Source organism: Anoplophora glabripennis, unplaced genomic scaffold (genome assembly GCF_000390285.2).
Source record: "Anoplophora glabripennis isolate ALB-LARVAE unplaced genomic scaffold, Agla_2.0 scaffold2354, whole genome shotgun sequence".
Lineage (NCBI taxonomy): Eukaryota > Metazoa > Arthropoda > Insecta > Coleoptera > Cerambycidae > Anoplophora > Anoplophora glabripennis.
Window position 1 is genome coordinate 1 of NW_019418427.1, and position 14,451 is coordinate 14,451.

General features: G+C 29.3%; 1 protein-coding gene across 2 annotated transcripts; it reads right to left on the reverse strand.

The window, feature by feature from the left end:
* Nucleotides 1–537: 537 nt before the first annotated feature.
* LOC108916880 (dihydroxyacetone phosphate acyltransferase) lies at nucleotides 538–13,707 on the reverse strand. Of its 2 annotated transcripts, XM_018723192.1 has the most exons (11): nucleotides 13,201–13,707; nucleotides 7,354–7,530; nucleotides 6,767–6,896; nucleotides 6,503–6,706; nucleotides 6,234–6,385; nucleotides 4,860–5,493; nucleotides 1,603–1,682; nucleotides 1,218–1,379; nucleotides 985–1,157; nucleotides 805–866; nucleotides 538–750 (listed from the first exon to the last, which is right to left on the reverse strand). In XM_018723192.1, the coding sequence occupies exons 1-11, from the start codon at nucleotides 13,384–13,386 to the stop codon at nucleotides 680–682; spliced, it is 2,031 nt and encodes a 676-aa protein (XP_018578708.1). In that variant the 5' UTR covers nucleotides 13,387–13,707; the 3' UTR covers nucleotides 538–679. The 2 variants fall into 2 exon arrangements, with proteins under 2 accessions (XP_018578708.1, XP_018578709.1); XM_018723193.1 differs by lacking the exons at nucleotides 1,218–1,379; nucleotides 1,603–1,682 and having other exon boundaries at nucleotides 985–1,120.
* Nucleotides 13,708–14,451: the final 744 nt, after the last annotated feature.

Genomic DNA, 14,451 nt, shown 5'->3' on the forward strand with positions numbered 1-14,451 from the left:
GAAGACAGCACCAGTGTACTGTCCCCTGTTGAAGGCCGCCGTGATGTGCTCGGTAAGGCGAAGGATTTGGAGTTCAGTGGAGTGATTGGGTCGGAAGGTGAACTGAGCTTAGAGCATATATTACATGAAGGAAGCATGCTTACGGTGACAATGTAGACGAGTAACAGAGAGAGAGAAACAGGTAATTTGGGCCCCATCTTTCTCTTTCGTGAAGGCATGATTGCCCAACGCAACACAATGATTATAGAGGGAGAGATAGTGAGTACCCAAAGTATCGCTCATTCTCTCTACAGGTTCTACAATTTTTAACACTCGGTGTTTCCATGTAGTTATATCACAGCTTTTTCTTTTTTTTTCTCTAAAGATTACGTCAGTACCATTTCAAGTTTCAACAAATTTTATCTGGAATAGTATTAGTCTGTGGTATTAGTACTGATCATATTCAAGGTTACTATTATACTTAATAATAAATGATTTGCAAAGAAAACTTTATTAAAAACAATATCTTTGTATAACCAATATCAAGTACAAAAAAAAAACATTTTTATAGTTATATATAAAACCACATAATACAAAAAATATTAACAAAAACAAACACTACCTTTTCCACACTAATGGCACAAGTTAGATGTATTATAATATCTCTTCTAATACAATTATACTGTAAATAATACTTTTGTTATAATTTATTCTTCAAGTATTTCATCTTAATACAACTATCTTCACTGCAACAGTAGGACATGTAATTTCCTGAAAATACATTGATTGATAAAAATAACATCATCTATATTGAATAGTTATTACTTAATTTTTCCTTTATTGGCACAATCTCCTGTCTTCTAATTTCATATGTTATCTTATTGCGGCTAAAAAATATTCACGTACTGGCATTAACATAGTGGTATTTATAATTAAGTAAAATAATAATTTATAAAAATTTTTAAGTAAATGATACCACAATTTCATAAAATATGTTAAATATACCTTCTAGTCTTGCTTAAAGCTCCTAATGTTACCAATACATTTAAACAATTTGTTAGACTGTCTAAATTTAGAGAGTAAGGATGAACAAATTCATTTCCATTATTAATTTTATCTTCCAGGATTTTTTGTGAATTTACTAAAACAGTTTCTTCATCAATTATTACTGGAGATTCCTGAAAGATTAATTAATATTATGTTTGGGACTGATAACATCCAAAACAAAATATATTTACCTCTAGCACAACAACTGCGATGTAATATGAAAGCATGAAAGGTTCAAGCATAGTACACAAGAAATTTTCTAATTTCCCATTATTTCCTAATATGTATGAATTAGCAGAGGTAAGTTGTATTAAATTTAGCACCGTTGAGTACTGCAAAGCATTGTGAAACTCCTAAAATGACAATAATATTCAATAAAATGTGTCTAAAATTACCACCCTTATAAAAATATATGTAAATTTAAACAATCAAGACACTTATCACTATGCAATGTATGCACACTTTAAAATATACATTTATTCTACAAATATTCCTTGACTCTGCGTTGACATACACGTTATTGAAAAGCAGTGCATACAATGAATACAAAATTAAAAAATAAGAAATGTGCCCCACCATTTTCACCCAAGGTAGAATAGTAACAAATTCCACTGAGAACAAGGATCTGAGGAAGTGGTATTTATTAAATAATTCTTCTAAAAAAGAGAAGAAACAATTTGTTAATTTGACAAACACGTGCATTCTTACGTGAAATAAACATGCAATTTAATTAAATATTTTAACAAATAGTTAATATAATTATACAATATACAGGGTGTTCGGAAATAGTGATACATCCCTTTGAGGGTAGATTTGTCGACTCAAAATAAAACAATAATTTCATATAAACATGGGTCCGCAAATTCACCCTACGAGAGGTAGACACGTTTGAGGATGTCTTTAAATAAATGGGTTTTTGCCAATAACTTTTAACTGCTTTAAAAGAGAGGGGTAAGTTTTGAACGATAAGTTAGTACTAAGGAACATGATTATTTGAGAGTATTAGTTGATTCAGGTTATAACCCATGACGTGCAAACTAGGGAGGTGACATTTTTATTAAAAAAAAAAAATTGGTGGTGAAAAGTTACTACTAAAGTGCAAAGAATTATTTAAATAATATAATTATTAACTGAATTTTTTTTATAAAAATGTGGGTTATATCCTGGATCAACTAATACCCTCAAATAATCATGTTTCTTAGTAGTAACTTATCGTCCAAAACTTATTCCTCCCCTTCAAAGCAGTTAAAAGTTATTGGCAAAAACCCATTTATTTAAAGTTATCTTCAAACACGTCTACCTCCCGTAAGATGGATTTGCGGACCCATGTTTATATGAAATTTTTGTCTTATTTTGAGTCGACAAATCTACCCTCAAAGGGAAGTACCACTATTTCCGAACACCCTGTAGTGTAATCTTAGTAACTGTAAATCATTCCATTTCATTTTCATTTTGATTTCTTCATGTCAATAAATGAAAATAAAATCTATATAAATAATAATTGTAAAAAAATGCTTATTGGAAAAATATATATACATGACAGTTATCAACAATATTTGCAAAGTAAAGTAATGAAATATTACTTTATAAAGGGTGCAATTCAACGACATGTCAAAAATTTTCAAGTATTTTCGTCTATACTTTGATGATGAGACAAATAGGTGGTTGCAATATTAAGAAATGTTTTAATTTTTATTTGTCGAAATCGCTATTATTAATTAAATGCATAAAAATATCTATCACAGCTTCAATATCCTGTATCTCAGAAATTAAATGCTTTCTAACACATATTCATAAATTTACTTTCATAAAGCCTATCTCGTAATAATTTTTGTTGAGCAACTGTGAGCAATTTGAACTCTCATTTAAATTTGTCCAGAAATGTGCATAAAAACGGAATTAAGAAATTTTTGGCGTCACCAAAAATTAAGAAGGCATTTTTTGTGTATTTTTAATTGCCTTAGCTACACAAGATTACTCACATCTAAGCTCATGATTGAATTAAAAATAAATTAATAATTACAACAAAATAAATTAATAATTGTAGTCTTAAAAAAGTCTATTAAGGTGTTCCAAATTTTAATTAAGTAGCTGTTACTAAACTGAAAATAAACAGGAAAATATTTAATTTTGTTAATTTTTAACACAAAAAAAACATTAGTCTGTATTAACTTTATGTCTTAAAATCAATAAAAAATTCATTCCTTGTACATATTCTTAATTCTTATTATAAAAATTAAGTCACAGTTCAAACCACTGGCATAGATGAGAGATATGAAGGTTATATTTTCCTCAAAAATTGTGGCAAGCCACTGGAACAAAATATTCTTTTGTCATTTTTGTGCAAATTTTATTTAGAACTAAAATGATCTCTTTAATTTTTCATAGTTTTAGTACAAATTAGCAAAAATAGCATTTTCCAGTTTCAAAACCAACAAAAAAATTTTCAAAAGACACCTGTAACACCCTATATTTCAAAAACCAGAGTTCCAAAAGCAAGTACTTATGTAAGAAAATGTTCCTAAATTTGAGGCAGGAATATGTTCCATTTTTGAGGCACTGTAATGTTACCCCCTATATTATAAAATATATGAGGAGTTTAAAAACATATATTTCAACAATATTTTTTTTTTGTTTGGGGGCACCATATTTAAAGTACCATAAATGGACTAAATAAATTACAGCATGATTTTCAGCTACTGAGGTTGCAAGGTATATCAACTCAAAATATATTTTAAATATTACACACGTATAGAATAATCGTAATATTAGTTCTGACTAAAACATTGTTGTTTCTGAATGTAGTGAAAATGTAAATATGATTTATTGTCAAAAAAAATCGAGTAACATCTTATTCCAGAAATGTAGACACCGATGTGAGTTTTTCTTAAGGAAACCTGTCTATTTTATATATTGTTTTTCAGGACATTATCTACTAAATTGCAACACCAGTGATATTTCTAGTCTGTTCTGTAGTGTTTTTTAAGGAGTAAGAACTTTTATGACGCAAATATTTCGATTGAAATTTACAAAAAAAAATTAAAATAGACTTGGCCTACCCTGAGATCTCAAAAAGTATCGCACATGTCAGTCGATTATGAAAAATAATATATTTCGAATTCTCAGGGTCAACCACCAATTTTTTCGACAATTTTTTCAAAATTTTTTCGTCACGGGCTTAAAAATCATCCCCGTGCTTTATTATCAAAATACAACCACTTTCATTTTCAAGCCATCAATGATTGAAATGTGACCATTTTCTGTGTTAAAATTAAAATGATATTTACAATGTGATTTATTTTTCTAAAAAGTAACAGTGAAAGTACCAGTTTGTTATGGCAACAAACTTAGTAACTACAGAATCCTTTATGGAAATTCAGCTAATTATGTTTATGTGGGTGGTCTAATAATAATAATATGAGACAGAAACAAAAGCATGTGTCGCAAGTGTAATATATTAGAAAGAGATATTATTGTTAGTTATTAAACAGATTAAACTAGAAGGCAACCAAATTTGTTTTCTAACACACTGCAGCTACAGCAGGTTCTTTTGGCTATGAAATTTTATATCACTGTAATTTAGAGAGTGTTCTAAAAGAATATATAATATATACACAGTATTCCATAATAAAAAAAATTGGTATCTATATATTGCTCAATTATTTTCTTGACAAAAATGAATTGCCTGATGTTAGTGAATAAAGAATCTTTTACTTTTCTCATATCTTCAAACACAGGAAAGTTACAGTTAAATATAATACTTTTACATATGATCCTGTATTTTATTGCATTTAAAAGCAAAACCTTGAAACGGTTATTAGCAAAAAACTCACCTGCGTCCAAATCCTGCTGATATTTCAAAATTACTACAATTAATGCTACATCTAGGAAATAATGTAGAGAAGGATTAATGTACATCTGCAGCATAACAAAAGGTACAGAAAATGTCATACATTTTTCTGACAATGAATGAGCTTTAAGCTTAGACGAGTGAATTTTGTCCAAAATAATATTATTGTGCACCAAACGAATTCTATTATTTGGCTGTACTTCTATTAAATTTTTGTGTACGACGAAACATTCATCAACACTGTTTTCAATATTTTCTGTATACACAAATGCTCCTAATTTTTGTATCACATCTTTTAGCCAATATACTTCTTCGATCAGTTCCTTCACGGTTAATAATTCTTTACTATTAACCAGATTGTCATTTAAAATTAGAGCTACTAAATTGAACACATTTATTACACCACATTTTTGCTGAGTATGTACTATCGTATGTGCCAGGGAAGGTATAACAGCTTTTTCTTTTTCTGTCATTTCTTGTACATGTAGTGGACCCATATTGTGCACTGACCTCTCTAGTTTGTCACCAAAAAACCTTTTAGCTGATATTGGCTGACCGAAATGAAAATAAATTTTCCCAAAGTTTTCCTTTATTACCTTCAGCGATTTGAAAAATCCCTAAAAATACACATTACATCAAAATCAACATGCCACTAAAAATTGACCCCTATTTCAAAGTTAATTTTCTCATTACGATAAAATTTTTTAATGAAATTTCAGTTTTCAGCACTTACAAGATGCAAAAAGTTTTTTTTGCAAGAATGTCTACTTGGTAATAATCTACATTGAACAACTTATTTTTTGAATCGCTCTAATATTAATTGAGGAACGCAGTTAAACCACATCAATGTATCTAAAAAATTATAAAACTTAAAACAGACATGACAATAAAAAAACAGTGACGAGAAGACAAAATCAAAGAAAAAATCTTTCATTTCTAATAACTGATTCATATCAATGATTTATACTTGAAACCAAACATTAACATTTTTTGATCATTGTTAGTTAACATTTCTGCTAGCATATTTTCAAAATCTCTTCAAAGGGTGATTTCTGATGATTTCTAAATTATCAACTTTTTCATTATTTACAGACAATGAAATTAACCGAAAAACAAATTGTTTATATCAGAATGTTTCAAATTTAAAAAAAAACTTGCATCCTGTGTATACAGCAAACTGAAATTTCTATAAAAAAAATATATGTATACAAACCAATTTAAAAAAAGAGCATCATAGTCAAAGTAGTAGTCATGGATATCAACTTAGAATTCTGGGCCATTTTTATAGTGCTTCAATTTTATTGCAGTATTTAAAAAAAAATGAAAATTTAATATAATTTATACTACTTTATCTTACCGATGTGCTCTCTTTGGGTTTTGGAACTCCAAGTAATTCAAAAGCAAACAAACTTTCTTCGAGGATTCTGTCATAACTAATGTTAATTGGAACAAATTTTATATCAGGTACTTCACCGAAAAAGAATGCTTTCAAAATCATTGATATCAAACCTGGAATTTATTAGAATTTTTGCACTATTTTTTTTAGATCGAGTTAATTCAATACTGTAACTCACTACCACTTCATTTTTAATTTGGTTAAAAAAATAAATTAATTTATCAAATTACCGTATTTTGGTATCAAGGATTTATTACTTCTACTTCTTGTACCCTCAATAAAAAATTCTATAGGTAGGTCCCCCTTTGTAACTAACTGATATATGTACTGTTTAAAAACTGCCCAATACAAATCATCGTCATTGTAAGACCGTCTCATAAAAAATGCTCCTGTATCCCTTAACATATTGCCCATTCCCCACATACCATGAAAATCTAAAAAGGAGAGTAAAAACATGATGAATAAAATACAACAAATAACACAAATTTTCATACCCATTCCCGCAGCTATTGCAGGAATTTCTATGTCATACGTGAAGCAAAGATACGACATTAATATAAAATCAGCATAGCTTCTGTGACTAGGAACAAATATCACCGGACAATTTCCCATTTCTGTTTTCAACTAAAAAAACATTTAACATTCTACTTATAGGAACTACAGAGCATAAATGATTACAAGCCACGTGACCAGTAATTTTGTTTGGAACAGTAATTTTATTTCATTCACGTTGGCAATTAAATTTGGTAAAATTAAAAATTATTAAAACAATACAATCAAGATCACATTAAAACACAACATTCTGTTTCGTCAGCTGTGATAGGTATAATTTTTCACGAGATTCTATTCAACCAATCAATGATTGCATCATCTCGAGCGTAGGCATAACGATTTGTCATTGTAAACGAGTTATTAATATTGGTGAAGCCAAGATTTAGGGAATTTTCGTTACCAATACCAATCGTGTAATGTTGGGTTGCCTAAGCTCGACAGTCACGTGGCTTGTAAACATTTATGAAAGCTCTGTACAATATACTGGTCTCTCAGATATTCAGAACATATTTTCAATATGTGTACTTACTTTTAACAAATTGTCAACATTTACATATATTCCAGTAGACATTCTTAAACAAATTTCAACTAAAACCAAACCCAACCATCTGATAACCTTCAAATTCTTGTTATATCCAATTTCATCTAATACTGATAAAACTTTCTCCTCCAGTACCAATTTTGAAACATTTTGTTTTTTGCTTATCTAAAAAAAATAGATCACATAAGGATCAATGGATTAATGGACGTGAATGAAAATATTTTTTAACTGTGATTTTTCCATTGAGGTGGAATATAAAGACAATAAAGACACAAACTTTAAGGAGAAATTTTTTGCATTAATTAAATGAAATTAAACAAAAAAAAAATTGCTTGCAATTGCTTGAAAATCTGTGACTGAAAAAGAAATTCCTGTTTCAAAATTTAAATACAAAGTTAAGTTGCAATTTCTACTTAGTAAAGACGATGTGTTGCCCATAAATGCTATGCTAGATTTCAGTAGGTCTATATATTTCTTTACATATCGTATGCATACAAAATTTGTACCTATACATTGTAATTGAAAATTGTCCAACAGAATTTTCAAAATGTTGGCCTTATTAGAGTCAGGTTTTATTTGGCTATCTTACTTTATTTCAATTTCATTTCATTTTTGATTATTTGCAGGAAAAAAACAATCTCAACTTTGAAATAACCTTCATGCAAATACATATACAATATTTAATAATCAATATTCATAATAAATATGTATAGTGTTGATGACATGCACTATATTAATGTATTACTGATTGGATAGTTAACCAGAAGTGTGCAATGTGTATCATATTTATCTATAAAATTGTATTTACACGTACAGTGTGTTTCATAAGTACAGTACAACTTCGACAGTCCGGACATGCGCCAGTCCGGTCACTCCAATAATTCGGACGCTTCTACATTTCGGACAATTTGTCTAATTCCATTCCAAGTGCCATGTTTTTAAATAATAAACGCAAACATAAAACACTAACCTTAAAGGAAAAGTGTGATATTTTACAGTCTTGATGAGGGAAAAACTATTAGGCAGGTTGCCGAAAAATTCCATGTTCCTAAATCAACGATTTGCGACATTAAAAAAAATAAGAAGATAAAACAATTTATTTCGAATACCTATAATGGACCCGGTAACATTTGAACCAGAATAATGTAATAAACCATTTTCTTAATATGTATAATTTTTTTTTAGGAAATAGAAAAGTTATGAAAAAAGCAGAAAATCCAGAGTTAGAGGAAGCGCTTTATACATGGTTTTTGCAACAAAGAAACAATCATATCCCGATTTCCTCAGAAATTTTAAAAGCAAAGGCCAAATTCTTTTATGTAGTATATATGTACATATGTATGTACATATGTATTTAATTTACTTAGATTACATATTTTAATAATTTAATATAATAATTAAATATAATAATTTATTGTTTTTTAATAAATCATAGTATGTACAATGCATGTATGTACATACAATTTAATTCACTTAGATTATTTCAATATTTTCACCTACTATAGTCCGGAAAACTCAATCCGACCGACCCTAAAACTATATGTGTCCGGATTGTCGAAGTTGCACTGTACATGTTTACAAAGAGAAACTGCATATTCCTGTACTCAAAATAGGCGAATTTAGGTTAATTCACATATCTCTAAAAACCATTTATTAGGGCGCTAAATGGCCTAAACGTTCCTGCAGAATGTCTGAACTTTTTAAAAATTTCAACAATTCAATGTATTAATCGATATTGATTGACACATTTTGATATTATACAGAGTGGTTTTTAAAACTTACAACGGTTAGAAAATCAATGCATGTTGAAAATATCCATCTCTAACTTTTTTTCCCATTTATGCAATAATGACAAATATTTATCGGTTGGTAGCTGATACTATTCCAACGTTTTTTTGGCTCTTGTACAATTTTCATTAAAGAGCGATTTAGGTACAAAAAATAATTTTTAAATGTCTACATGCCGTGCCATTCATACTACAATATTTAATAAATGGCTAGTAAGCACGGATTTTGTATTTGTCTGTGCAAAACTGAGAAGTTGAATTGTTTGTCGTGCAAAACTGAGTTGAATTGGACATGCTAAAACTGAGTTTGTTCTAAAAATATTCAGTAGTAGAAGTACAACTTCCACCACTCACACAATTAATGCAGAGGTGAAATTGTGAAAACTGGAAAATATTTTAATAATCACTTTAATGATAAAAATAAAATATAAAAGTTGTTCAAAATGGCCGCCGCTTTCTTATGTGCAAAAAACTCTTCCTAAAAAATTTTAAAGTGGAATAAATCCACGATTTCTACATTATTTCTTAAAGTGTTTTTTGCATTTATAATTCGCCTATACAGGCTGTTACAAATTCGCTTCTCACTACAGGGATCTTGAAAACGGTAAGAGATACAAACTAGCTTAAATAGGGGCAATGTTGCGTAATTAGGGGACCAACATTATGCCTCTAAAAAATCAAGGATAACATGATAAGTTTTCGAAATATTTGAAAAAAAACGATATTTTGGAAATCCATTTTTGTTTAATTTGAGCCTTATTTGAGGCGATATTGAAAAAAGACGAACACTTTCTCATGGTCACTTTTTGCCCTCTATCGAATGGCATAATCAATTTTTATATGTATAGTTTCGTCTCTCCAGGACCGTCATCAACTTCATTTTTTTAAATACGACCATGGAAATGTTATTACATTTTTTGCAAGCCTTCATGACGCTCTATACTGTACTACCTCAGTCCGAACCAGAGTCAGACGTTTTGTCTCGAAAAATTCATCTTCAGTGTATTCGTTTCAAATTTATCTAAATTTTTTATTTAGATTTCTTTGTTTATTGAACTATCGTACACTGTAAGTGTCGTTAGACCCTGTGAAATCCATCTAGTTATTTAAACTATTACCACCACACATTAAAATAAAACATTATTAGAGTTTTATTCCCGTGTCCATAGTTATTTCTAGGCTTCTCGAGTGCTCAAAATTCAAATAAATTTTGATCTATTTTTTTCAGGATATTCATACAAATACATCTGACATCCTCTTTCACAGTTACGGTTACAGATATAATAAATTCCGATAATATTACGCTGATCTTCATTTTCAACCTTTGCCAAAACGAAAATGTTTTTGAACATTTACTGAAATTTTTTAAAGAATAATATTCAGTTAGCGTTTTGGTTGTTCATATGCATTTTTAAGCTTTAATTTGTCATAATAAAATTAAAATTGCAATAATGTTTTAATTTTGACACAACAACTTAGTGAGATATGTGACCAAGTGATGGTAATAGTTAATAATAATAAATATTTAATTGTAACATGTGGTGGTAATAGTTTAAATAACTAGATAGATTTCACAGGGTCTAACGACACTTACAGTGTACAATAATTCAGTAAATAAATAAAAAATTTAGACAAATTTGGAATGAAAACACTGAAGATGAATTTTTCGAGACAAAACGTCTGAATCTGGTTCGGGCTGAGGCAGTACAGTATTGGGGGTCATGAGGGTTTGCAAAAAATGTAATAAAATTTCTAGATAGAGGGCAAAAAGTGGCCATGAGAAAGTTATCTTTTTTCAATATCACCTCAAACAAGGCTGAAATTAAACCAAAACGAATTTCCAAAATTTCGGTTTTTTCAAATATTTTGAAAACTAATCATGTTAGCCTTGATTTTTTAGAGGCGTAATGTTGGTCGCCTGATTACGCAACTTTGCCCCCATTTAAGCCACTTCGTACCTCTTACCGTTTCCGAGATCCCTGTAGTGAGAAACGAATTTGTAACAGCCTGTATAGTTGCTCTTCATTTAAACCTAGAGGAGAATACACTTTTGATTTTAAGGCTCCCGCTGCCCATAAAACATAGTAGGGTGTTAAGTTTGGCATGTAAATGCTGTCAATCACGTAATATGTTATCTGAAGACGCACCGCATTTCGTGGCAAAGTAAAAACAACTCTAGCCCAAAAAATTAATAATAAAATCATGTCGATAAGCCGTTACTTTAACAGCATGCGGATTTTCATCGGTATAGAAGATTAGAAGATCAGTCATTTCTTGTAAAGGTAGCCCTTATCGTTAAATATATTTCTTTTTGCTCAAATTTATGTTCTGGGTTTATTTCGTATAACCAGCAGAAAGTTATGAACATCGCTAGGTGTGCAGGTGGTTTGCACCGTGTTGAGGTAGTAAGGATATAATAACTGTTCCTTTAAAACTATGTGGGCAATACTTTTCGGAACTGTTAGTTCACTTTCTAGGCATGTAGTAGATATTTTAGGGTTTTCCCCAATCTTATCAAAATTGACGGTGACATTCTCAATCAGATATAGGTAAATTTATCTAAATTGGTCTATTTTGATGCCAGGAATCTATGGACTTTCGTTGTACACATACTTAGGGGACATAATTAATTTCGAGATTAAATTGCATTAGCTATTCCAATTTACGTTAGACATTCTAGTTTAAACGCACGCAACAGTTAAATGTTTGTGTTAAAAAGGCATTAAACAGAAGGACATGAGCCTCAATCAAATATGAACTAAATATGTTGCAAAATTGATGTGTTATATTTAGGTACATTGAGTAAATTTCGAAGTTTTGATTTTCATTAAAAAAAAATGCAGAATCTAATAACATTATTCTTACGAATGAATGTATAGTTTAAAAAGGGCTTTCCTTGGGACTTTCTAAAGAAGAAAGTTTAAATAAAAAAAATATAGAAAACATTTTTGACAATCGATACATTCACTATGAATTTTTTACTTGCAAAAATAATATTTATAACGTAATTTAATACTATACCTGATTAAAATAAAATGTGTCTACAGTACAACACAATTTCGAATTGTAAAAACAGTGTTAGACTTGGCCAGAATGAAGCCAACCAGTTATTTGCCCAGTTGGCTTAATATATAGATTTGATGGGGTTGGGGTCAAATGGATATAACAATATTAAAAAATAAAAATATAAATTGAAATAAAACTGAACCATAACTCAAAATTAATTTTAGAGGTTGTGTTCTTTTTAAAAAAAAACATACGTTTATATTGAAGTAATACCCAAAATTAGCAATTTTTCGAAAATTGTTTATACATGGTATAAGTAAATGTCATAAATATTAAGATTGTTCATTGAAAATTATGGAGGCCTCTCATGTAAAAAAAACTTCCCGTCCCCCCCACTATGGACTTACAGCCCTTGGACAGAAAAACTTAGTTTGTATGTATGTAATGTAATGTTTAATTACATTTCTGAAAAAATAAAAATATTAGTTTTTTTCAAATAAGTGAAGCTAAATAAAACAGATTTTAAATAACGATATTGACAATAGAAGAAAGTATTTGTAGAGGTAGTTACGTCTACTTGAGCTTCTATCTCTGGCCTCTTGCAACCAAATATGCTTTAAGAAATACGTAATATATTTCTTAAGGCATTTTTTCTATGTTACCTTTTAATAAATAAATATTCATACATAGATTTAATCTCGGATTTAGTTCCTATTGAAATTTTTTAAATATGTAATAAGTTTATTTCAGTTTAGTTACATAGTTAAGTGACATCACTGATAAAAGATCAGTGATTAATTAATCAGAGGTTTAATCAGTTACTAAAAGTATCGGTCCTTAAAATATGAAATCTTGATTGCTTAGTCAAAGTTCGTAATAATACACAAAGTTCCAGTAGGTACCTACCACTTAAATAAGAAATTAGAAAACATTTTTATATATGTTTATTGATTTACATTAACATGTCAGAAATTAATAAATACATGTTTTACTATTTTTAAATATAGTAAATAAAATTTTAACTTATTAAGAACATACTTACGTTATCTAACAATTCTTGAATTCTTGGACTATTTAGAACATTCTGCTTGTGAAATATGGGTGTAGGCCTAGGAATACCTTGATAATAAGCTAATTGTGGATTTAATTTTCTTGAAGTCCAGATAAAACTGGAGTCCCGTTTTCTTAATTCTATAAAATTCTCATAATTTCTTGAAGAATCACTCATTCTTGTAACAATTTATGTTTCAGCATTTTCAAAACAGAACACCATAATTTGAATCTTATTGTATCACTTATCACAAAAAAATATACTTGGGTCTAAGTTTTCACTCATGACAATGATTTTTTCAACTAAAAGTACCCTACGAATATTTTATATAAAAATTATTACTGTTATATTTACAATTTGAACATCGCGTTACAGATAAAATTTTAATTCAAAAGATTTAATAAACTTGTCTTTTAAATGAAAGGTTAATTTTCAATTTAAAGTTTTTGACGTTTTCATTGACAGAATTTCGAATGTGACCAATTCTACTAACACTAACTCTAGGAACTGACTAATGCCACATTCTGTGCTAATACCACAGCTTATATACAGCTAGAAGAGTCCGTGTCGGCGCCTTTGATGTGGCGGTCGAGAACCAAGCGAGACGGAATCGCGCTAACTCTCTCAGATTTAGCGGAATAGTCAGGGCCGGATTAGAAGAATTTTTATTATCGAAATTTTCTACCTGACAGTACCGTAGTAGGGAATTTTAATAATATGAAATTTGAATTACAATATTACGTGGTATGACATTAAAAGTAGAAAATGGGTATTTTAGATAGGTAATAGGTTTTGTACTTGGAGTTAATACGGAGTATTAAAAGAAAACTTGAAGAGTAATTAAAATTCCTTATTGTAAGCTCCTGTTTACTAACGTAATCCTTAGAGAATGGAAACAAAAATAAAGATGATTATCAGCAGGGGCAAACTCATCAAAGAGGTCTTAAAAGGGCGCTATTTGTGGTTTCTATAGAACCAGTGATTTTAATTAAATCAATATATTATCGCAATAAAGGAATGTCATCCATCTAGTACCAAAATAAAGGGTGAAAATGGTGTGAAATAAAATAGCGTAGTTTTTAATAAGTTGTATTGCCTAATGTAAACAAACAAAACAAAAATTCCTAGTTTATATAGTTATACATATTATAAAACATACCTACAATATACAAAAAAATTTAATAACATAATATACTATTAAAAATATAATCATTACAGATTTCTCCATATTATTAGTTTATT

What these genes read in the sequence shown, in the direction of transcription:
- LOC108916880 (XM_018723192.1), bottom strand. Translation starts at nt 13,386, where the DNA reads ATGAGTGATTCTTCAAGAAATTATGAGAATTTTATAGAATTAAGAAAA. An exon ending in ATCCTTGATACCAAAATACG is followed by an intron (nt 6,386 to 6,502) that starts GTAATTTGATAA and finishes AATAAATTCCAG; the next exon opens with GTTTGATATCAATGATTTTG. An exon ending in AACCCAAAGAGAGCACATCG is followed by an intron (nt 5,494 to 6,233) that starts GTAAGATAAAGT and finishes GTGTATTTTTAG; the next exon opens with GGATTTTTCAAATCGCTGAA.